The following is a 25,304-nucleotide window of genomic DNA, read 5'->3' as shown; positions in this document are numbered from 1 at the left end:
TCACAAGCCAGCTAAGTAATGACTGTTTTAATAACGCAGAAAATGAACATGTAAGTAAATAAGATGAATCGAGACAAGACATAACAAAAGAGAAGAAAACATAAAATCAATTTAATAATAAAACTACAAAAATAGTTTAAATACTAGGCAAGAAAACAGTACTTAAAATTTTATGAACTGCTTTCATAAATTTTATGAATTACTTTCATAAACTTTATGAATTTCTTTCGTATAATATACGAATTATTTTTTTTCTGTGTACTCAAAAACATAATGTACCACAGTGTTGTGTAGGCTATAAAAATACCCTAAAAGTAATGAGGCATTGTCAGATAAAGAAAATTTAATTTCTTTTATAACAAAATATTTTAGGGTAATGGGTAATGTTTACGTATACCTAACCTTATCTTTACGTGAAAACTAAAATCATTAATAATTCCCAATTGAAACTCTTGCAATTTCCAGTATTTAATAAGGAAATTAAATTCTTGAAACTCTTCCGATTCTTGTTCATTTAATTTGGATACTAATTATACATTAATCTAGGTTCTCACACAATATACCAACAACAAAAACTACTTTTGCTTTCATGCGTTTTAACACATCTGCCCGATGACACCCATAAAAAAATCGTTAATTATATTTAGTTAAACAATGCCACGATGATACCTCCTTAATCCATATAAATGATTTCCGTTCGTTTTTTTTCTTTTTCAACAGGACATTCGCAAGGTCATTCATTTATTATATTGTAGAGACCAGCAACAACAACATCACACACACAAATACAAAAAATGTTTTCTATTTGTATAATAAATGCTTCATTACACGTGTCAGAGACTCCTCTTTGGCTAAAAGTCTTGACGTATTCAACGAAACGGAAATGAAAAGATAGAAATACAGAAACATGTGATACAAAAGTTCATATTTCCGTTAAACGTCATTACCTCCTCACTAACTATCTATCGTTGGTGATGATGATGATGACGTTCCGGAGGGGAAAGGTGAAAAATCATAAAGAATAAAAATAAAAACTGATATACAAGTCAGCTACAAATCCAATATCTTTTTGTGAAAGGTGTGGCATTTTCTTTGTGTTGTTCTTGCGAAGTTGTTGGTATTAAATTGCCCATTATATCCTTAGAGATTTTGTGTGTGTGTAAAAATAGCAAAGGTAAACAAACAATTGAATGTGAAATGAAAGAATGTAAAGTCGACTTTGATATTATTCAATAGAATTAGGAATGCGCCAGTGAAGTGTGTAATCGAATGAATAATAATTTCGAGGAATGAAATACATTGGTTTTTGTTAACTATCAACATGTTCAATGTGATTGATTCAATGCTGATTATTCCAGGTATACAAGAAGTTAGAAATATTTATTTTTAAAGCGGGGATTTATATGTAATATTTTTAAAAAATTATAGTATTTTTTTTTTAATTTTAACGGCCAGGAAACTTGGCGACAGATGCAGAAACCTTGTTTAGGATCTCGAAGGAGTATTTTGCAAAGCTTCTAGTACCAAATAGTAGAGGTGAAGATGATAACCCCCACATGACGGTATAGATTGTATATCACCTAGCCAAGATGTCAGAATAGCAATTAATTAGCTAAAGAATAATAAAGCAGCTGGTGCCGATGAAATAACAGCCGAACTATACAAGACCGGTGGTCAGACACTGATCAGAATCATGCACCATTAGTACAATTTGGCTAGAGGAATGCATGCCCAATGATTGGAAACCAAGAATGCTGTGTCCCTTCTCATCGCATATAAAGTGCTATCCAGCGCGCTGTGTGAACGACTGAAGAGAATTGTCAATGGCATGCGGCTTCATACCTGACAAATCCACCTTTGACCAGATTTTCACACTGCGCCTAATACTGGAAAAGACCCACGAAAAAAACACAAACGACACATTTCACCTATTCGGCGATTATAAATCCGCTTTCGACAGCCCTCTCCGTTCAGAGGTGTTTATAGCCATGTCTGATACTCTATAGGAAGACCTTCTGGTCCTCTAAAAGAAGACTGGTCTACTTTGAAAGAAGTCCTTCGGTTCTTCTATAAGAAGTCACTCAGGTCCTTTTAATCAAGAACTTCCAGACTTTAGTAAGAAGGCCTTCTAGTTTTATATAAGAATACCTTCGTTCTATAAGATGTTTTCTTAGATCTTTAATGAGAAGATTTGCAGGTCTTCAGTAAGAAGACATTCTGCTTCTATATAAGAAGACCTTCAAGTATTAAATAGGAAGCAGTTCGTTTAGTCATTATATAACTAGATCCTTCTTCTGGGTTTCTCCGGGAAATCCTTCAGGTTTATTTATACAAACCCTTCAGTTTTTTTCAGATGTTTTCAAAGAGGCATTTTATACAAACCCTTTAGTTTTTTAGATGTTTTCAAAGAGGCATTTTAGGTTTTTATCTTGAAGAACATCTAAACTTCATTAAGCCGACCTTCAGATTTTCTATAAAAAAAATCCCTGAGGTATTTTATGTAAATATATTTTGGATCATATGAGATGCAATTGGGTCGAACATTGAATGAAATGCCGAGAAGGATAGTGTTGGCCAACATATGCTACTATGGTCTGAGTAAGCAATTCTAGAACAAGGTCACCTCCTGCCAGACTAAACTCACACTCTACAAGACGCTGATGCTACCCGTGCTGGTGTATGGATAAGAAACATGGATACTTGCGCAAGCAGATGAGACAGCTCTTGGCGTGTTTGAGAGAAAAATGTTCCGAAAGATCTTTGGACCGATCTGTGTTGAAGATGAATATCGCCGTCGAAAAAACCATGCGTTGGACATCTATTCCCGGACATCGAAATAGTCAGACGTATCGAGCTTCAGAAACTACGTTGGCTAGGTCATGTTGTGAGATTGAATCAAAATGCATATAAAAGCGAGCCAAGTGATGGCTAACGCAGACGGGAGAAAGAAGACAACATCTCAAAACATGGTCTTTCAAATTGGAAGAGCTGCTCACAAGACTGACGCGCCTGGAAATATTTTTTAAGCTGGGCTTATGGAACAAATGTTTTGTCACAATCCAGCTAAGTAAGTATCAGAAGGGTAGATTCTTTTTAAATTTGTAAGATGACTATGTGAAACGCGAATTTTGCAATTCTGTTTAGAAGAACTATATATTATGTAGGGGGAAGAGTAATCCATTATTTATTCGGCAGAATTTATGCTCGCTGGAAGAGTGACATTTGGTTTTGTAGATTCCGTTCAGGAATTTTTAATGTTAAAGATACACCTCGCACAGGAAAGCCGATCTTCGAAAATGTCGATTAAATCGGAGAAATTATCGAGAAATACCTTTAAAATGGCAACAAATAATACAGCAAAACGGTGCATATTTGGGCCAAATCGGACATTCCGATGCATGTTTAATAAAGTCCTATAGTTCATATAATATATAAGCGTGGATATTTTAAAACCTTTTTAACCCTTATAAATAGGCCTGGATTTTTTAAGGCCTCTATAGTCCTTATAAATTGGCCTGGATTTTTTAAAAATATATTTTTTAAGTGATTATTTATACTCTTTCGAGTCGAGCTTGATGATCTTAATTTTGCAAAAACATGTGTATACCAGGAAGCAATTGTAGGTGTGTGGATTAATTATCCATCGCTACAACAAATCTGCTTTGAAAAGGACTGTTCCTAGAATGAAGACAAATGTCGAACTTTGACAAATTTGAATTTAATTCGCATATGCAAGTTTCGCATCAGGGCGGAATAAATACAAGTTATCAACGTACGACCTTTGTAAAGCCACATAGCCCAATATGCCTGATGAGCCGCTTAACCAACGGCGAAACGCGTCGCATAATGGTGGGTACGTAGGTTCTTCTCCTGGCTTTCCTTTTCATTGCAAAATTAAGATCATCAAGCTCGACTCGAAAGAGTATAAATAATCACTTAAAATCACTTTCAAATGATCACAAAAATTCAAATAACAAAAATTAATTTCAGCCGAGCACGGCTAGGGCTCGAACCTAGGTCCTCAGAGCAACACAGATGTTGCCAAGACCGCTTAACGTTCTGAGCCATAAACACTTCCAAAACGGTTGCGCAAAAACATGTGTATACCAGGAAGCAATTGTAGGTGTGTGGATTAATTATCCATCGCTACAACAAATCTGCTTTGAAAAGGACTGTTCCTAGAATGAAGACAAATGTCGAACTTTGACAAATTTGAATTTAATTCGCATATGCAAGTTTCGCATCAGGGCGGAATAAATACAAGTTATCAACGTACGACCTTTGTAAAGCCACATAGCCCAATATGCCTGATGAGCCGCTTAACCAACGGCGAAACGCGTCGCATAATGGTGGGTACGTAGGTTCTTCTCCTGGCTTTCCTTTTCATTGCAAAATTAAGATCATCAAGCTCGACTCGAAAGAGTACAAATAATCACTTAAAATCACTTTCAAATGATCACAAAAATTCAAATAACAAAAAAAAAATATATTTTTTAAAAATATATATCCTTATAAATTGGTCTTGTTTTTTAAAACATTTTTCGTCATTATAAATAGGCCTACATTTTTCAAAAAAATTATTTTTTCGAGCTTATAAATTGACCTTGACTTTTTAAAACCTTTTAGGAATTTTTTAAAAGTGTATTTTTTGTCCTTATAAATTTGCGTGGATTTCTGGTACCGGAAGATAAAAAATTATATCGTAATCAAAGCCCCTAAAATTCAAACGATCCGGGGCGCGAACCTGAACTTAACTTTTTCTCTATTCTGTTTAAAGTTCTTACAGTTCTCCTTCCACCACTTTTCCAAATAAACAACAAACACAAATTGCCGGCACTTACGAATCGAAATAGTGTAGGGCACGCAAAAACAAATTGAAACTGTCATAAAATCAAAGACCGAATGACAATTGCAATTGCCATCCTCAAACAACATCAGTAGACCCGACAAAACAATCACATGCTGTCATACACACAATAAAAAAGGATTCCAACACTATACCACAGCAGAGAACATCAAAAGCACAACAAACAATAACAACAACAAAACACAATCACACCTCTCTCACTCGTTCCTCTCTTCTTTTATATCACACGGCTCTGTTTTTGCAACACCACAAAAACACTCTCCATAAGCTCTCCTCTCTCCGTTAGAAATCGATAAACAATGACAAAAACAAAACATTGGATAAACAGAATATGACCCATAACATGGGGGGCAATAAAAAAATACTGTTAAAAAAGAGGGGAGAAACAATGACTACAACAAATACTGTCTGAAAGGAGTGGTGGAAGGCGAAAAAGAAAAAAATAAAACAGTAGAACAAAATATGTCTAATTCCGACAAAGAAATTTTACAAATACAACTAAGTACATACTTGTGGTAGATGAGTGTGAGTTTGTATGTGTGTGTTTTGTGAACTTACATCTTGACATTGAACTGGCTGTATTATCCAATCAATTGGACAAAAATTATTAAACATTATAATTTTTGTTTGTGAAGAAGGGTTGATGGTCTGTCGTTCGATAGGTCGGTTGACTGCTGCTCGATGATGGTGGCCTCAAAATGGAAAACAAACAGGATACCAAAGTCACCAAAGCACTTTGCACAGATTATTATTTTTTGTTAAACAACTTAATCTCCTTTTGAATAATTTTTTTAAAATTGGTTTTTCCAGCTGTGGTTATGTCTCCTTTAATTCCACCACTGATAACAAAAAAATAAGTTAACCTTATTTTTTTCGTTTTGTTTCTTTTTTGAAAACTCCAGAATATTCACTTTGCACAAAAACACAACACTAAAAAAATCTGAAATGAATAAGCACTGGAAGAGGGGATGGTCTTCAATGTTCCCTCCTTCTCTCTCCTTCACTTCACTTCGAAAAAGGGATTAATTAAGCAAATCCCCTATCAATTTATTTTATTACTGTTGTTGTTTGAAAACTTTCTTAATCGCTTCGAAATTCTTTAACACAGAATCTGGAAAAACAAATATATTTTTCCAACTTTCTATTATTTATTTTTCCTTTTTCGCTCACTCTCTTCTTTCCCTCCGTATATCTTTTAATGGTAAGATTTTTTTATACCGTAATTTCGTTTTGATGTAAACACCGCTCGACAAATTTATTTCGATTTTTAAGACTCGGATATTTTAGTTTTAAGCGCTCAACACTTGTCGACCAACCACGAAGAACTGATTAAAGAAACAGAAGCAAACAGCCTTCATGGGCAATGGCTTGAACCGAACGATAAAAAATGTTCTTTGGCTCTCTGTTAATTAACATTCCTGGGTCTGAAATGGTAATGTTAATCAGTATAACAGCGTAATGCAGAATCGTAATTTTGTGGTTAACAGTGGGGGATAAAAGTTGTGATAAGTTTAGGAGACTAATAAATAAGAGCAAAGAACGATATCTTTTTTTTTATTTCAGATATCCATACTTTCTGAAATATGGACCTCCAATGTTTCGCTGAGGCCCCTATGTCTTTCCATGCCTTTTAAAACTCACTGAGGCAATATGGGTATCAATTTGAAGCGGTTAAAGTTCTTATTACAAAAATTTAAGTTTTAACCCATAAATATGGGCTTCCAAAATTCCACTGGGAACCTTAAATAGACTATCTTCTATGGAGAGATGCCAAAACCGGCTACGCCTCAGAATATAATTTTAAGATGACCCCACCCATTTTCAGTTTCAAAAAATTTAATTTTGGTTTTTGATTTAATTCGAACCTACATTAATTCAAGAATGTCCTTATAAAACGCTTTTTCTTGAAACAGTGTTTGTACGAATGGCGGGCACAATAACTCAAAAACTACTGATCCAATCGATTCCAAATTTTGACACGTTTCTCTGTGAGTGTATATCTATCGTATGAACTAGGATAAATCCAATCGGTGAATATCTTCCTTATTTTTTATGTTTTCCAACAAATACAAATAATTACCTTGTTGATTATCGTATTGCATTGTGAATTTAAAAAAAAAATCATAGGAAAATACAATTGTTCTTTCGGAATATTTTTCCTATTTCTCAGAAAATTTGAATTTCCACAAGAAAAAAAGAACTACATATAATCAGGACACCTAGAACTATTTACAATAGAAACTGATCCGCGCTAGGGCATAAACTAGACTTGACGCCAAAGTTTTTAAATATCGAAATATCAAACTACAGACTCTCAGGTTGGAACATTTTGACAGGACTTTGAATATATCAAACTACTACAAATAACAAAAATGTTCTATTATATACAGTGGCGAGCAGAAACGAGTACATGTTTGCATTTTGGACACTTTTTACGTCATAAAAATAAAACTAATAAAGCTATTTCAAAAATTTTGGTTGCATTTTATTGGGTATTTTGTACTTAACAAAACTACCTAAATTTAAAAATCTAACTCTTAAAAATAACTAAGAAAAAACCAGTAAGGAAAGTAGTAAAGTCGGACGGGGCCGACTATATGATACCCTTCACCACTATGGGTATATTAAACAGGACTATTAACATGAAATTGGATGAAATATAATATGTTATATTTATCTAAATGTGAATCTACCTAGATCTGTCCATAAATAATGTAAATCGACTTCAAACAAATATAAATAGGTCATCCGTTGGGCTATGCCTGTACTTCTAGAAAACGCAACTACGTAATTCTATGCTCAATTTTGTACGTTGTGCAAAATTTAATGTCAATCTGACTAACATGAGGAGTTTGATGCCCAATTTACTTGAAATCGGGCGAAAATATATATGGAAGCTCTATCCAAATATTAAGCGATTTCAAACACACTTGTCACAGGTGCGTAAATTACTTAAAATCAATATATAAGGCAGACATCACTCTAGGCTCAATTCAGTACGTTATGCCAAATTTCGTGCAAATCGAAGGATATATAGGGACTTTGGGGCACCATTTACATGAAATCGGTCAAAACTATATATGGGAGCTATATCTAAATCTGGACCGATTTTCTTGAAACTTGGCAGACATCACTCTAGGCTTAATTCAGTACGTTATGCCAAATTTTGTGCAAATCGAAGGATATATAAAGACTTTGGGGCACTATTTACATGAAATCGGACGAAACTATATATGGGAGCTATATCTAAATCTGGACCGATTTTCACGAAATTTGGCAGGCATCATTCTAGACCTAAATGATTAGGCTGTACCAAATTTCGTGCAAATAGAAGGATATATAGGGACCGTTTACATTAAATCGGTTAAATATATATATTGGAGCTATATCTAAATCTGAACCGATTTTTCCCAATTTCAATAGGGTTCGTCCTTGGGCCGAATAAGTGACCTATGCCAAATTTCATTCAAATCGGATCATAAATGCGACCTGTACTTTGTTCACAAAAATACATGGACAGACAGACGGACGGACGGTCATGCATAAATTGACTTAAAAAGTGATTCTATGCATATTCTCAAAAGGAACCATGTGTCTATCTCGTTTCCTTTTGCCTGTTACAAACATATGCACAAAGACATAATACCCTGTACCACAGTGTGGTGAAGGGTATAATAAAGAAAACGAAATCAACCCCAATGTACTCACTTTTGCCCGTCTTCATTTGTTTTAATAATGTGCAGAAAAGGAATGTAAAAATCACGTTTTTTTAATCTTTTTTTGGTTTTCATTATTTTTTTTAAGAAAATATATAAGTTTTACATCATTTAAGTCCCGTTTACTAAAAAATTGTATAAAGTTTTGAACAAAAATCAAATAAATAACTAATAATAATTCAAGAAGAAAAATATATAATAACCACTCAAGAGGACATTCGGAAAAATCTGAAAAATCTCTTCTACCCTGGAAATTGCAAAGGGAATTAAATTGTGTCAATTATTGGTCATATGGGTACAAAAACGGTGTTCCGTTGTTCCCAAACCTCAAATTAGAGGTCGTACACCGTTTATAAGTTGTGTGGACCCACGTCTAATGATAAGGGAAATGTAATTTGATAAGTTTTAACACCAAAATATGCGTCAAACGGGTCCGACGAATCCAAATTCAACCGTTTTCAACCCGACGATAAGCGTTATTGGTGATGAAAACTAATTCAAAGGCCAAATGCGAAGCACGGTTGAAGAATTGACATGGTATGCGAAGGCTTTATCTTGTGGGTCCTGGACCGATGTTAAAAAAATTGACAATATAATAATGAAAGAAGTCCATTTAGATCATTGTAGAGTCATATCAGTCAGTTTAGGTAGCTAAGTACGCCTATTCTGTAGTATAAGTTATTATGTGCAGGACGGTGATCTAAGATATACGTCAAAATTCGTGAGAGAATATCTTCGTTAGCAAAATTTTGAATTAACACAATGGTCTGCACAAAGTTTCGACATCTATCCGAACGATAATTTGGGGCCAATCGCAAAGAGAGAGGTGGGACAGTACCAATCAGCCCTTATAATTTAGACGAACTTTGGTAGTGGATCTGAGGTGATTGGAAGAATAATTCCAATGAAATTGTACTAAAATTGGTTGAAAATATGCCAAATTTCATAAATGATACATTAAAAATATAAAACTACGGTATAATGAATAAAAATATTCAAATTCTGCAAATTTGTTCAAAAGTGCAAAAGTGAGTACATTGGAGTTGATTTACTTTTCTCTGTTTTTTTTTTCTTAGAAATTAAAGAGTTAAATTCTTTAACTTTAGGTTGATTTGTTAGGTACGAAGTACGTTATAAAATACAACCAAAATTTTGGAATTTGCTTTTATATTTTTATTTTTATGACGTAAAAAGTGTCCAATGTACAAACATGTATTCATTTCTGCTCGTCACTGTATATACGAGGATTAGTAGGAGAATTTGACACCCAATAAGAATCCAAAATATCAAATTAGAATCAATTCCTTGAGATTTTTAACCCAATGAAAATTCAAAATATAAAATTACATTTTGGTTGAAATACGTGCCGACATTTTGGAGGTGCAGTTAAATGGGAGCTATTCTAATAAGTGGACCAATAATTATACTTTTTTAGGAAGATTTTCTGTTTCTGGTCGCTTTACGTAAAACCCAAAACGATATATGGTACGTTCATTCACTCTTGGTTCTTCGGGGCTCACATTAGCAAAAAAGTATTTTGTGAAATATTTTCTAACCACTTTAAGGCACATTCGGAATCCTCAGAGAGATTGTGAAGCCATAAAATGATCTTATATAACTAAAGCGAATGTATTCTAACTACTTATATAACTAAAGCGAATGTATTCTATCTATTTTTATGGTTTATAGCGCATAATTATCCCCTCCACTGTAATCTTCTTTAACATTACCATGGAAAAACAACCAACATACATAGCCTGTCTATCGGAATGTATGAATATATTTTATGGATTTTCTCACTCTCCGGAATTCCTAAGGACTAGTGGTTGTTGTTTTTGTGCAATACATGTCAAAAGCGCATGCCCCCTTAACAGCTGATGGAAATGTATTTTTATCACAACAGCTGTGTGGTATGGAACATTGGAAATTTGTCCCAATCTTTTAATCCTCTGGCTAAATATATTTTTAGTAGTACAGTGAGGTGCAAAAATTATATATTTTACGGGATAACAGATTCTTACTAATAGAGTGAAGCAGAAGCCTTATAGAAATCCCAGGAAAACGAGCTGAGAAGAATTCAGTGCCAAACGGCATTGACACCCATTGGTCTGAGGATGTTGAGAAAGAAACGACAATGTAACGGATGATATCTTCCTGAAATATGACATCCTGTGTAGTCACCTACGATGTGAAATTCCATAACAATCATCACAGACTCCGAATCGAAGAAGATCAAAAGTTGACAAAAGGACTGATTAAGTACACGAAATTGGTATGGACAATAAACTGCATTCACCAGGACCATATAATACGAGCTATGGCGCAACATTCGGCCGCATGGGCGTGTCTGCTCATATTATTAATACCAACCCTTTGCCGAAAAATCAAGTATTACCTTAGAGCGATTAGCTGATCTTCTTTTCTACTAAAACACTAGAAAGGTACTTAGACCTTGAAATAAAAAAAAAATATTTGATTTGGATTGTAGCATTCCTACATCAAAGGCTTATAAGTTGATACTGCCTTTCATGAGGTGGTCGGACATATTAAGAGGAACACAAAAAAGATTACCTGATCCGGATTATGTAGATTGTAGATACAATATGCTTTGGTAATTTTGTCAAATTAGGTTTAAGAAATGGTCTTGGGGTCAACAACACGAAGAAAAATTGATATGGTAATCTAAAATCCTACCTAACTTGAATGGAGTGACTTTGGAAGTCTCATTAGAAGCCAAAAACCTGAAAAAATGAATGTGGTGGGATGCACTTGAAGAGGTCTCATAGCACTTTACTCGTGATAGAACCCCATAGGGAGAAGTTGGGGATTAAAACAGTAAATCACACACTGGCCTAATTTAACTTATGGGCAGGGGCTGGACAAATGAACACTCTTGACCATCGATCCTTATAACTGGGACTCTCAGAAGTATGTATCAAGCTGTCTTGTAGATAATCCAAAATCTCCAACCACTAGGCTTTTAACATTAGTTCCAGTTCCTCCACACAGTAAGCTGGTATATTTCTGGCCTGATCTGTCATTATAGATGGTAACTCCACAATGGAAGAAGGAATTGGTGCAGGTATTTTACGAACTTTGTAGTATTTTAAGGCACAAATCTTAGCAATCATGAAATCGGCTGAAATAGTAAAAAACTTGATGTAAATATATTAATTGATACCCAGACGGCTCTTAAGCCAATCAAGACGGGTATTATGAATTCCCAAGAGGTTCATAACTGTAAAGTTGTTCTGCACGACTTACAACGAGTCATTAATTTTTTTAGCTCCAGGACATAATTAAATAAATTGGAATGAAAAAGCTTGATCGGTCGATCTGCAGATTTGGGGATCTGTAAGACTACCTTTTGGGTATAACAATGACGAAATCTGTAAGATATTGTGACGACCAAAAATCGTTGCACTCAATTTTGCCCACACCATGTATTTTTTTCTACTTCTTAAAGAATAAATAAAGAATATTATAAAACCCACCACTCTCCTTTGTCTCAGCCAAAAGCAAACAACAAAATACCAGGGGTTACAGTTATTCTCTCGCACCAACTCATCACAGCCACTGGTTGTGTTGATCACAGCCAATGTTGTTGTGACAAGTTGATCAAAACAAGTTCCCGTTATCCCACGACTGAAAAGGGACAGTCAGTGCCAGACCTCGACAGAAGACACATCCATTCCAGGAGAGGGACACATTCAATAATTCTGATAGCCGTCCTAGGTTACTTATCCAGGTCCCTATTCCCAAAGAAATACTTCTGTATCCATGTTTTGTGGAATCCTTGCTTGAGTACTTAGTAAGGTCTCTTGCAGTAGAATCCGTGCGTATCCCGTGGTATATATTCCCCAATAGCACTACGTAATTGGAAAATCCGAATCCTAGTGAGAGTATCCTGTTGTGAGAGTACTTACCCTGGTCTCCCAGTACATTCCCCAAAAGGAGCACTTATTCAGGTCTCCACTTCGAACGACGGCTAAAGTTACCCATCCAACCTCGGACAGACGTAAAACCAATAGTATTAATTAATATCTAAGTTTCCTTTGTGTATACATCAATTTTGTACGGAATAAACATTATAGAACTTAAAAACACTCGCCTTTCTCTCTCGCACACAAACAAATTTTCTGGCGCGAACCGTGGCCCAGGGGAGCTTACTTCAGCCTAAGGGTAAACCTGTCGTTACAATATACAGGAAGAAAGCCGGCAGTTTTAGTAGCTTGGAAGCAGGACATCAAAATCCATCTGTCCTGAGATTTCACGGCGTAGAACTAGCACCCCGGAAAAAAGATCAAAGTGAGTGTAGGGATCATAGCAAGTCACCACGGGATTAGACCACCCAAATCCAATTGGATTTAAGTTGAAAACTTTAGAGGTCCATATCTCGGAAAGTATGGACTTCCCCATGAAAGTCATATATTTTCGTGATCAGGGAGACGAGACCTACCTGTGGTAAAAATTCATCATTCATTCAACATCTATGGAGCCCTTTATGTTGGGATCAGAAAGAGCTGGAAACAATTAAACATCTACTGTGTCGAGGTCTAACGTTAAGCAGCAAACCTAACATTGCCAAAAGCCCGTCATTCCTTTTTTTAACTTTCTCAGATACTCAGGATGAGCACAATCAACCAAAAGCCTGCGAATAAAAGCAGCTTAAAGTCTTTAATCTATCTTATCAATTATTTAATGTGGTAACAAGTTTTATAAAACGATGGGCCAAAGAATTCTCGGATCCTTATATAACAAAACAACTATACACGTCTATTGTTAGACCTATATTAGAATATGGTTCTGTAGTATGGGATCCTCAATATGCAATATATTCCGATAAAATCGAATCAGTGCAGAAACAATTCTTACTTTTTGCACTGAGGGGTTTACATTGGAATAGTGATTTTGTATTGCCTTCTTACACTAGCAGGTTAAAATTAATTCGGTTACCTACATTAAAAAGTAGACGTATTATGTTGAACACTATGATGGCACTAAAAATATTAAATGGTAATATACCCTCTGATTTCCTAATTTCATCTATTAGAATAAATGTTCCTTTTCGATCTAGTAGATATTATCAACTATTACATGTAGATTTTCATCGCACAAATTATTCTATGGGAGGTCCACTCAGTAAAATTTGTATTGATTTTAATTCTGTGTACTGTAATGTAGATTTTAGCAAGAATGTTGAATTTATAAAATCTAATATAATTGTATTTTTAAATGAGTAGTGCAACTTAATAATAAACTGGCTGTTGGAGTAGATTCTGTAGCTGGTTTTCCATTCCCTTCTCACATTCCACCATGATGCGGATTATGGTGTGTACGTGATCCCTACGAAAGGGGAGGTCGCCCCCTCGGTCGGCAGGGGTGGGAAATTGAGGCGTGGGAACGTTCGAAAAAAAAACAATAGTAGATGAGAATGTCATAGACGATACAGGTTTATGCAGATGGAATACTCACGTATCTATGGACAACCCGAAACGTTCAAATTTACACTACGAGATATTTGAAAACTTACCTTGGGTTGGAAAACGTGGTTAGAAGCTTAAAAATTGATTAAACGGCTTGGTAAGCTTATATGGTGGGCAATGTCAAAGCATGAATCTATATCGAGAATAATCCAAGAGGTATTTTACCCATTAAACCCTGAAGTACTAATTTACACTCACATGAGTTTAAAAATGTGACAGGGTATTAAAAATTTTAAAATTAGCATTTCTTTCATATGAAGCTACTGTTAACCGGTTTCTAAATAACGTTTAGGATTCTTATTCTTTGAAAGAGAACCCAACATATTTCATCTACACAATAAATATCACAAGTTTGTATTATCAGCAATAAATAGTATTATTTTTTATTATTAAAGTGTTTTAACAAATCATTTTGTTGTTGTATATATAGACTATATATGCCAAACAAAACAAGTTATAAATGAGATAACAAAATAAGGCTAAGCTTAAAGTAAAATTTTTTATAACAGCTATAGAAAAATAAATGTAGACAATTTTAAATATTATATTCCTTGAGGACTGAAAGGGTACAATTTCAAAGGATAACATATAGAAATGACATATCAAAAACATGCCACTAATCTTTCAATAAATTCACAGTTTAAAAATTCCTATTGAAATAATACTAGTGTATATGAAGGTAAGTTAGAATTAAATTTGTGTTCTTTTCAGCTCTCAAGGAAACTACTTAACAATAAATTTAAGTGTTAATTTTGATTTTGCCAAGCTATTCTCTCATAAAGTTAGTATAAAAATAAACAAAAATGAATGGTTAATAGAATTTAATATAAAGCTATTATGCGACAAGAAATTCCAAGTATTTTGAAGAACAAATGCTAAGAGAGGCAAAAACAATATTTTTCAAAAAATATTTTAGTTCAAGTTAATGTTATTTCTTTTTTTTCGGCTACTCTGTTCTGTTAGTTATTGTTATTACTTATTATTTTTTATCTTTTATAAACTAGACATAAATACATTCTCGAAAAATATCAAGTGTCATCAATACGTATTTGTTGCTGTTGGGTTCATTAACTATTTTCAATAGTTTTAGTTTAACACACTTATTTCTTTTGTTTTTTTTTCATGTAAAATAAGTGTGTATGTTGTGTGTGTGTATTTTTTTGATTTCATTCCATATTTTCTCTAGTTCGATTATATTTTTTTCCTCATCTTCTTTTTTGTCAATTAAAGCACTTTTGTTTTTACTAAAGTTTTAAAATATATAAATATATATATATAGGTATATAATGCTGTTTGCACAATAATAATTTAGTAGTTTGGTTATTTGTTGGTTGTTTTTTCTCTTTTTTTCAAGCCAAAAATGTAATAGTATGTAATTTTGTTTTAGCCAATAATTTTTGTTTTCATTTTTTTCGGGTTACAAGAAAATTTCCATTTCGAGTAATGAAGAGTATTTTTTTTCTTCGCTTTGCCAATTTGCTTTAATTTTGGTATTCAAATTTAAATTCGTTTCATAGTTTTGTTTTCTTTGGAAATGTACAATATTGCTGACTCCTTGTTTCTGTAGTCGTCGTCGTCGGTCGTCTGTCCGTTTGTTTAGACATAAAATTCCTGGAACTATCTTCGTAGGTCGACAACTTTTATTTTTTGTCCGGCATCCATTTGTATGTGTTGGGCTTCCTAAAGAGGGTATAGTGAAATGACAATTTTAAATGAATATCAAGGAATTATGAGAATTATTTTTTAATTTCATTCATACCATAAATAGAGGCGGGTCATTTGGATGCGGATGAAAGCCTGACTGCCGGCATTCAGCAATATAGTTCAGACCATAGTTTGGAGTAAGTATAAAGAAACCAGTACTGAAATTAAATAATAAATTTAATTATATGTGCCGGGTAATATCGTAGTATTATCGTTTTATGGCTCTTTTGAATGAATGAATGTCATTTTTAAAGTTATTAAACGCCCGTGTATGGCAATATAATAGTTAATAGTTTTAGTAACAAATTCCTAGGCTAAAATATAAATTTTGTTGTTTTTATTAGGTTCCAAGTAAGTAAAATCTATTAACATTAATTTTTTTTCAATAATTTAGTACAATCACTTCAGTTTTTTGTTTCTAATTACACTTTTTAATTTTGGTCGAAAAGGCACCAACATTCACTACGTGGCTTTTACAGTGATGCGATTAGTGAAAGACCCACAGTCCTGCAGGAAATATAAACCTTAGATGGCATCATGGTCAAAATACTTAACAAAGGTTATGAAAGCACCGAAAAACTGGATCAATCAACTATCCACTCGCAAGGAATGGTCTTGATATAAGTAGTCAATGCAGAGGTTCAGAGTCGGATCGAAATAAAACCCAAATCCCCTTCCACATAGTCAAAGTCAAAATCGTTAGCCATGAGTTAGCCATGTTCGTATCGAAGCATAGAGTAGCCTACCACAAAAATACATTCTTCCGAAAAAACAGAAAATTAACGTACCTAAAGAAGCATGAAAATGTAAAGGCGACCACCTTTCATTGCTTCCGGTAGCTGTCGAGAACATGCAGTTCTCAATAATGTATGCTTTTGGGCCTATGCTTAAGTGTTTCTTGACACGTTCACAGGTTGCCGATAATGGACTGTTCAATAACATTCATGGGGTAGCTGCGAAATAAATAAGCTGTTGCGACAGTCAGTGGTCCTTGGGGAGTCTCGAAAGAAATGATAGAGTGCCCTTGATCCCAAGATCGTAGAGGATCATTACACACAATCTAGATGAAGAAACCGTTTAGCCAATCTATGGGATGATTATTACCTTTGACAGACAGTGCTTCAGTTTTCCCCTCTAATTCAAGTCGAATGATCACCCTTGAAGAGGATGAGAATCTAGCCGAAAGTCAATTGAGGTGAAATTGGCGCCACCTGAATAACCTCCCAACCCCACTAGACTCCATTACATTTCTACGACAGAGGGATATACGATCCGGAACGACCCCGAGTCTTACCCCATTATGTAAAGCAAAGGGGCTGCTACAACAACAAAAACAACACTCCATGATATAAACGCAAGCCTGAAAACGAGTATTTTAGTCTCAGCAAGGAGAGTTTTCCGACCTATCTCTCGGATGATTCGCCCTTGACTCTATGGATACCTCGCTGTGGTCAACACAGGAGTGCTTTAGGTGTTTCCTCCATCTCAGAGTGAATCATCAAAGCTGATGAAAGAGGACGTCAATCTTGGCGGAAGCCATTCGAGGCGAAATTGACGCAATGGACGATTCATCAGCCCAAACTACAAATGGGTATGCCCGATTCATAAGTAGCCAAGGTTTTAGAGTCTCTATTGCTTCCGTCTCTGAAACAGCATTTCGTTCTTGTTACCCACCAACACGGTTTCAGGGGATCATATAGTACAACGACGGCATTGCAAGATATTACTTCAAAGATTGCGAATGGCCCCAATCAGCGACGACCAGCTGAACGGACCATTGTGTCAGCTTTAAATCTGTCCAAGGCGTTTGATACGGTCAATCATTCCGAGCTGGTATCCGACATCACAAATTCCACTGTTCCGAGTGATATCAAGCGTTGGCTTGCCAACTACCTTAATGGGCCTTCGTTGGGTTCTGTGGCCAAAAATCCAAATATCGCAAGATAAAAATGGGATTACCGCAAGGCGTTGTCAAATCTCCCACTTTGTTCAAAATGTAACTTGCGAAACTCCCATTCCTCCACCAGATGTTTCAGTGGTGTCGTACACCGATGACTGTACGATTATTTAGTCCAGCGTTAATGTTGACGACGTAAGTGCAAGAATTTCCAACTATTTAGCGCAATTTAAAATTATCCACTGCAAAATCTACTTTGTAACGTTTTACTTCCTGGACGCGAGAAGTCAATCCCTACCATCCATAATCCGAAAATCCTTGTGGTGGTCTTCGATACCCTCATTCATTTCTCCTCATATTCTAACTACATCAAACAGATGGTGAAAGCTAGGAATAAAGTTCTGAAAGCTTTGGCTGGCACCTCCTGGGTGCAAGGATAAAGAAACGTTGGTTACGACACATAAGGCCATAGGTCGTTCCATCCTTAAGTATGCTGCCCCAGTCTGGACTTCTTTCCTTAGCGACACACAATGGAGATCCTTGCAAAGAACTCAAAATAATCCACTCCGAATTGCAACCGGCTGTGTCCAGATGACGAGCGTTGATCACCTCCATGATGAAACCAGGATGCTGTCAGTCAAGCGAATGGGTATATGATCCGAAATGACAGGAGTCTTATTCGGCTAACGTCTTTCACCTCAGCCCATTGTTGTAGTAGAGCTGCTACAACATCGGTTCATCGAGCGGGACTGGAGTACGATTAGTGTCAAAGAATTTATTCAAATTAGGAGGGATCGCAAATATATTCGGACCTACTCAAGGAACTATCCGAATTGTATTGCGAATCTCGATTTAAGGAATTCCGATATCGCGTTTAAAGATGGCTCAAGTTAACACTGGGTGGCTCAAACACGTCTGAAAAAAGTATGCCAGGAGCTGCGAGGTGGTTTCTTAATAATGAAAATTTTTTGGCACAATCTTTTACTGTGAAGAGGGCAAGGAGTGTCTAAGTCTGCGAGATTAAGATCGCCAGAAAAGTGGGTGTGACACAATCCCTCTCCGAGTAACAAACACAACCCACTAAATCAAATCCATCAGGTGTTGTGCTGTCAAAACACAGAACCAGGATTGTGACAGAGCAACAGACAAAGATCCGCAAAGCAGAAAGTTCTCTCAACAGCAGCGTCGACTTCTGCGGCGGCAGCAAATCCACCAACAAAACCTGTGGATGAGTTCCGCGCAATCCCTTGCAGCATTACAAACAGGTTCTTATGCATCGGTTTCGTCGATGAAGATCCCTGGTAAGAGTGGCAAGGAAGAGCTAAAATCCATCGAATAATAGGGAAACGACACTGCTACTCAACTAAGGGTTCCTAATTTCCGACTAGTGGTAATATTTAACCGATCTTATATCGATCGTCGTAACCTTCGGTTTGTCCAGGTCACCTTATAAAAAGGTGGTCAAGACAATACACTGTGAAAATAAGGCGCCTGCGATAAAGGAGACCTAAGAAAGCAGGCACCGTTCTCTCAACAGCAGCGTATTCGAATGAATGGGCTTTATTTATCACGGACGTTGTTGGAGAAAACTACCTAATGATGAACTAAAAATAGTTGTTTTACAAAGAAGCAGGCAAAAACTAAGGACAATCGCTAAACGTGATGAGGATAAACCTTCAGAATGGGTAAGGCTACAGATGCAGGCAAACAAACAGTGATTAACCCATAAATTTTTTTTTAAATTTTATACAGAGTCCATCTAATACAGCTGTATTTATCTTCGTAGACAATAACGATTTGGTCGTGATCAACACAAGGAAAAGAAAATACCTCTATGATGATCGGAGTTGCAATGAAAAGGAAAGCCAGTCGTTTCCACGACAGAGGGGTCTACGATCCGAAACGACCCGAGTCTTACTCGGCCAACGTCTGTCACCTCAGCCCATTGTGTAAAAGCAATAGGGCTGCTACAACAACAACAACCTCTATGATATTCAGGCATTAAGCAATTGATTTCTAGCAAAGATTTGATTGAGTTAATTTACAAAATTGTTCAAAATTAATAATTTTCAACTGTCCATGATTTATATGATATTTCAATTTTTGCAACACACTATTTGAAACGACAATAGAGTAAAAAAATAAAAATACTAAACTTACGTTTGATATTTGGGCGCACAGACAATAGCAATAGCTTCAGGCATCATTAATTGATACGCCAATTGAGTATGTAAATCCACAGATGATAAAAATGCTGTTTGGCTAGGATGGGTCTAAAAAATAAAAAAAATGTTAATTAATAACTCTCTTTTCTGCCTTTTATCAAAAACCTACATGAATCCAACCCAATGTTATTAGATTTTGATCATCCTGAATTTCAAATATTTCCTCCTCATTCATGGTATTACACGAATCGGGGGTACCATGTTGTTTGGGTATGATAATGTGTGTTATGTGCAAACGATTTTTCGCCAATGACCCAGCCAATATACCGCAGGTTTCAATATTTTTTGCCGTGTTCGATTTGGCCAACTGTAAGAAAATATCCATTGTATTTTGTGGTATGACTACCATACGCAAGGAACCGGCCAACAGGGAATCGGAACGTTCATATTGAGGTTTTGTTGAACGATCAAATGTAGGTTTTGTGGGAATACTAAAATTAAAATAGAATAATATTAATTAAAATGTATGACCTTAAAAGAAAATATGGTGTTTTACCTCATGCCACCTTTGCTGTCCTTATCCACATTATCACTTGGCAATAGCAGGTTACTTTTTTGTCCACCACCGGTGGGAAAATCATTTGGATATACCACCTGATCGAGCAGACCCAAATCCGGTGCTGAGGGTGTATTTTCAGGATCAATTTGAACATGCAGATTGGCGGGTATAATAGAAGAGCCATGCGAAGAATTGTTAGATGCTGATTCACGTTGCCGTCGTGCTTTTTCACGTTCCAATTCTCGTACACGTTCTGCCTCTTTGTTGGCCAAAAACTGTTCATATTCTCGTTGATAACGATCGAGAAGTTTTAGTCGCAGCCTTTCCGATGTTGGCATTACATCATCTTTTATTAGTTTATTAATGGTTTTCATTTCTGATTTAATGCTCGGAAAATCGGGATGCGTTCGTATCTTCTCAACGAAGAGCGTTAAATATTTCATATATAAAATGAATGCATTCTCGTGATTTCCTTCCTTTAAATAAACTGTAAATGAATATATAAAATATGAATATAAATTAATTATTAGATCCAAGAGTTGATAAATAAATGTAAATGTAGTCATGAAACAACATTTAAATTAAAAATTTGTGGTTATTTTTTATCGGAGTCTATTTCAGTCTGGATCAAAGCCTGTGAACGGAATAAATTGAGTTCTTAATCTGAACGGATAATTAAAACACTAGCCCCTTGGACCTTATATTATTGATAAGAATAAAATTCTTAGCTATGTATTTTTGTATTAAAAGCGAGATAGAGCTCGCAATGTTTAGGAAATAACATTCAAAAATGTGTATACGCATTGCTACTTGGATGTTTAGTATTGAAATTGGATATATCGGTTTATGTTTTGTCAGTCACATATAACGGTACCCTCAATAACACGTTTTCAACAAATGCGTTCTGGATATGAATTGGGAACATTGCTATACCCGCATCTTAGTTGTGCCAGAATCGAACAGGATTACCAAGGACGAGGCCTCTGTCACACCCTGTTGCAATTCGGAGTGCATTATTTTAACTAGTTGGCAAGGATCTCCATTGTATGTCGCTAATATAGAATTCCAGATTGTGTCAGCATAATTAAGGATGAAACCACCTATGGCCTTGTATTTCGTTACCAACGTTTCTTTATTCTTTTCACCCGAGAGGTACCAGCCAAAGCTTTCAAAACTTTCAAAAAACCTTCTAGTTGACGTTTTGGAATGCGATGAGAAATGAAAGAGGTTATCGAAGTCCACAACAAGGATTTTCGGATTATGGACGGAAATTTCAAATTCTAAATTGTCTTCTCGCGTCCAGGAAGAGAAGAGCGACACAGTAGTCTTTGCAGTGGTTAATTTTAGATTGCGCTCCCGTAGGCGTTGGCGATGGTGGCTAAGTAGCACCATAACCATATATACATCGGCGTACAACGCCACTGAAACATCTGATGTAGGAATATAGAGTTTCGCAAGATACATATAGAACAAAATTGGAGATAGGACACCGCATTACGGTACACTCATTAAAATCTTGAGATATTTGGATTTTTGCCCACAGAACTCTACGAAGTCTTGCCGACCTTAATGTAGTTGGTAAGCCAACGCTTGATATCACTCAGAAGAGTGTAATTTGTCCGTTCAGGTGGTCATTGCTGATTGAGGCCATTCGCAATTTTGCTATATGTTTCGCTGAAACCTTGTTGGTGGGTAGCAAGAACGAAATGCTGAAGCAATAGACACTCTAAAACCTTGGCTCCTGGCGAAAGAAGAGATCTCGGCCGGTAGGATTTCCCATTAGTGGCGAATTTATCTGGTTTAGAATTGGAATTTTTCAAATATCAGCAATTACCAACTGTGTCATCGATAACTCGAGAATTTTTGTCAGATGTTATTGAAAGAAACAGCAGGTACATGTTTATTTCTTTGGAAAGAAATAAATTCCCAGGAGAAATATTCTCCTGGGATTGCATATATTCAGCGCTTAGCTGCGACATTCATTTGAAAGTTGAGCGTTGAAATCACCAAGAACTAGCAAAGCTGCCACTAGTAGTCACACTAGTAGCAGTAATACCGGATTGAAAGCTAAACGATGCCGCAATCGCCTACTAAGCCGGAATTCCAATTCCTGTGTGAACGCAGGGTTGTACATTTCATATGGCACCAATTACTGCAACCATTGTACCTTACAGATGTTACGTTTCTTCGTATGATTTCCCCGCAAATCGAACAGTTCCACGCCTGTACGAAATTAAAAGAATGGCTAGCAAAGCTGCGGGCATGGTTTGCTCTCTTTGGAAAAAAAACTTTCGTTTGGTAGTCGAACTCGGGTGGTTCCGAAGCGTATATCCGATTGTTGTGGGAATAACTAAATATAGTGTTTCAGTCTGCAATCACTACTGATGTACTGGTTTTAAAACTGATAATATTATGGAAAATCCAACAATGGGAATGTGGAACAGTTTGTGGTTACGATAAGGAAGTTTAGTAATTTCCACTCAAATGTCTTTTCTTCTTATATACAGTTTTATGTGTTTTTTTTTTATAGATCAGGAGTGATCTAAATAAAAGTGATAGCGATTCTTTAATGGTAGTAATTATTAGTAATAAAAATGAATAAAACAAAATCAGTTTTTGAAAATTGTTGTTAGTGTCCCCTGCTGATCAGCATTAAAACCATCTTATCTTTCAGTTAGATAAACATTTCACAAGGCATTCGTAGCGATTGCAAATCTATGAATCATGTTTGTAAACAATAACAAATTATGATGCTTACTGGGTACATATTAATAAACAAAACTAAAAAGTTATTAATAACAAGAAAATATTTATTTATATTCATACCATGAGCCATGCGTAACATTTCTGTGCCCGAACGATAGTAACTGTAAGAAAAAAACATAGAAAAAAGACATTATTAATAATACACATTAGTTAGTTAGTCCTTACTACACCGCCATGCATGCATGTGCATATTTCTGTGTGAAGTAGCAGCATTGCATTCAAGGACTGTGCAGTTTTCGTTTTGTTTTTGCATTTTGGCGACTATCAACAGGAGACTTCAACCTTCGCATAAAAGGATTCACATAACCTGCCACCACACTAATAAGGTCATCGCATACATGTCGACGACGGCGACGACGACCTTGTCTCAATGGACCTTCTACACTCATTCCATAATGCAGTTATGCCAATAGAAGGTTATCGACGGCCAAAAAAAGTTTGTTGTTATGCAAAATTTCCAAATTTTCCACAACAACAACACACAAACAGATCATTGCAAAACAATAAACCTATGCACTTATTCCAAAGGAAGTCATTTTGATTTTCCTCCAATTGGATTAAATTTGTTAAATTACTTACCGATTGATTGGCTGTTTTGGATCAATCTCATTGACTTTGCCATAGTTTATTAGATAGTGCATCCGTTCCTGCGGTTCCACAATACCCATGCCCATATTATTTATGGCTTTTGACGAAGACATTTTTATTAGATTTTTTTTTGTTGTTAAATTTTTTTTTGTTTAAAATAAATAATTATTATTGTTGTTTTTTTATGAAGTCATCCAAAATTCTCCGGTATTACATTACTACTTCTTCCTTTTTTCGTTTCTTCTTATTTTTTGTATTGTTTTGTTTTGTAATTATGTTGGTGTATAGTAGAGTTTTGTCGTTCGAGAACGAACGAGTTCAAAAGAGCTATTCAGTGAAATGAACGATTGGAACGATTTCCAGCTTCTTGATTTGTTTTGTTATTTTAGTTCGCCTAGTTCAGTTAGTCCTGATTTATAGCATTTCCACATTAAATGAAACCTTTTACAAATTAAATGAACCCTTTTCCAAATTATATGAAACCTTTTCCAAATTAAATGAAACCTTTTCCAAATTAAATGAAACCTTTTCCAAATTAAATGAAACCTTTTCCACTTGAAATGAAACCTTTTACAAATAGAATGAAACCTTTTCCAATTGAAATGAAACCTTTTACAAATAGAATGAAACTTTTTCCAAATTAAATGAAACCTTTATTCTTACCTAAGGAAATATAATATTTGCACTAATATTAAACCAATATTTGAAAATTAAATCAAAGAATATTAACAAATATAGTTGTATGGCTATGTAATTAACATAAATATTCTTTAATTCGGTGTGATTTCATTTAATATCTGTACTACATAAAACTAAATAAATAGTAATACAAACTGGGGTATTTCTTGACATTTTAATAAATAAATATTTAAGAACAAGAATTGAATACCCGGTCCTAAATGCGAAATACATATTTGACTTAATAAATTGTTGATGATAAGGTAACTGCTTATCTTAATGAAGGGGTTCCCGACTTGCAGCTTGTGGGATTTTCAAAACCATGTCCATAACGTAGTTAGAACAATCTTGCCGAGTAAGCTTTTGAATACTTCGCTCGATTACATCAACAATGTTATGTTCCATTGAAACGTCACACAGCTCAGCTCTTGGACATAATTTTATTTTTGAAAATGCATTTTCGATTGGATTTAGCATTGGAAATAAGGCGGTAAGAATTTAAGGTTGCATCTTTTGGATTCGATCAAATTTTTTATGTCATGTCGCTTGTGTATTTGAGCGTTATTTTCCAACTCTGGACTGATTTTCTCAAAAAAAAAAAAAAAAAAAAATTTCTATAAATAATTTAAATCTGTCTGCATTGACACTGGAATTAGAAACGATTGTGTGATGTACAACTCCCGCGTTGTTTATTGCTGCAATTATGGTGACATTACGACCTCTGACCGTAGGCAACACAATGTGTGCTCTTGTTCCTTGTCTTGAACGGGCTTGGGTTCTTCGTATGTGAAGATTAAATCCACACTCATCAATGAATATAAATTTTTCTCCTTGTTGGGGTATCCATTTTGTAAAGTCTTGAGCATATTTTTGTCTCA

The 25,304-nt window shown here is 35.4% G+C and overlaps 2 protein-coding genes across 2 annotated transcripts in view; both read right to left on the bottom strand.

The window, feature by feature from the left end:
• Positions 1-5,531, bottom strand: part of LOC133329866 (calcium-binding mitochondrial carrier protein Aralar1) — a 62,363-nt gene extending 56,832 nt beyond the window's left edge. The window contains exon 1 of the mRNA XM_061538327.1: positions 5,426-5,531. Coding sequence (XP_061394311.1) covers positions 5,426-5,482 — 57 coding nt within the window. The 5' untranslated portion in view covers positions 5,483-5,531. The remainder of the gene's footprint in view (positions 1-5,425) is intronic.
• Positions 5,532-15,663: 10,132 nt separating this feature from the next.
• On the bottom strand, positions 15,664-23,861 carry LOC133329865 (STAM-binding protein). Its single transcript, XM_061538326.1, has 7 exons — positions 23,740-23,861; positions 23,221-23,261; positions 20,392-20,881; positions 20,005-20,326; positions 19,831-19,943; positions 15,829-15,931; positions 15,664-15,749 (listed from the first exon to the last, which is right to left on the bottom strand). Exons 1-7 carry the CDS (start codon positions 23,859-23,861, stop codon positions 15,687-15,689), a joined length of 1,254 nt encoding a protein of 417 aa, XP_061394310.1. The 3' UTR covers positions 15,664-15,686.
• Positions 23,862-25,304: the final 1,443 nt, after the last annotated feature.

Source organism: Musca vetustissima, unplaced genomic scaffold (assembly GCF_032173495.1).
Source record: "Musca vetustissima isolate MV318-11 ecotype Yass unplaced genomic scaffold, APGP_CSIRO_Mvet_v1 utg5835, whole genome shotgun sequence".
In the NCBI taxonomy this organism is placed as follows: Eukaryota; Metazoa; Arthropoda; class Insecta; order Diptera; family Muscidae; genus Musca; species Musca vetustissima.
Note: the sequence above shows the minus strand (reverse complement) of the source record. Positions and strands in the feature narration are given on the sequence as shown.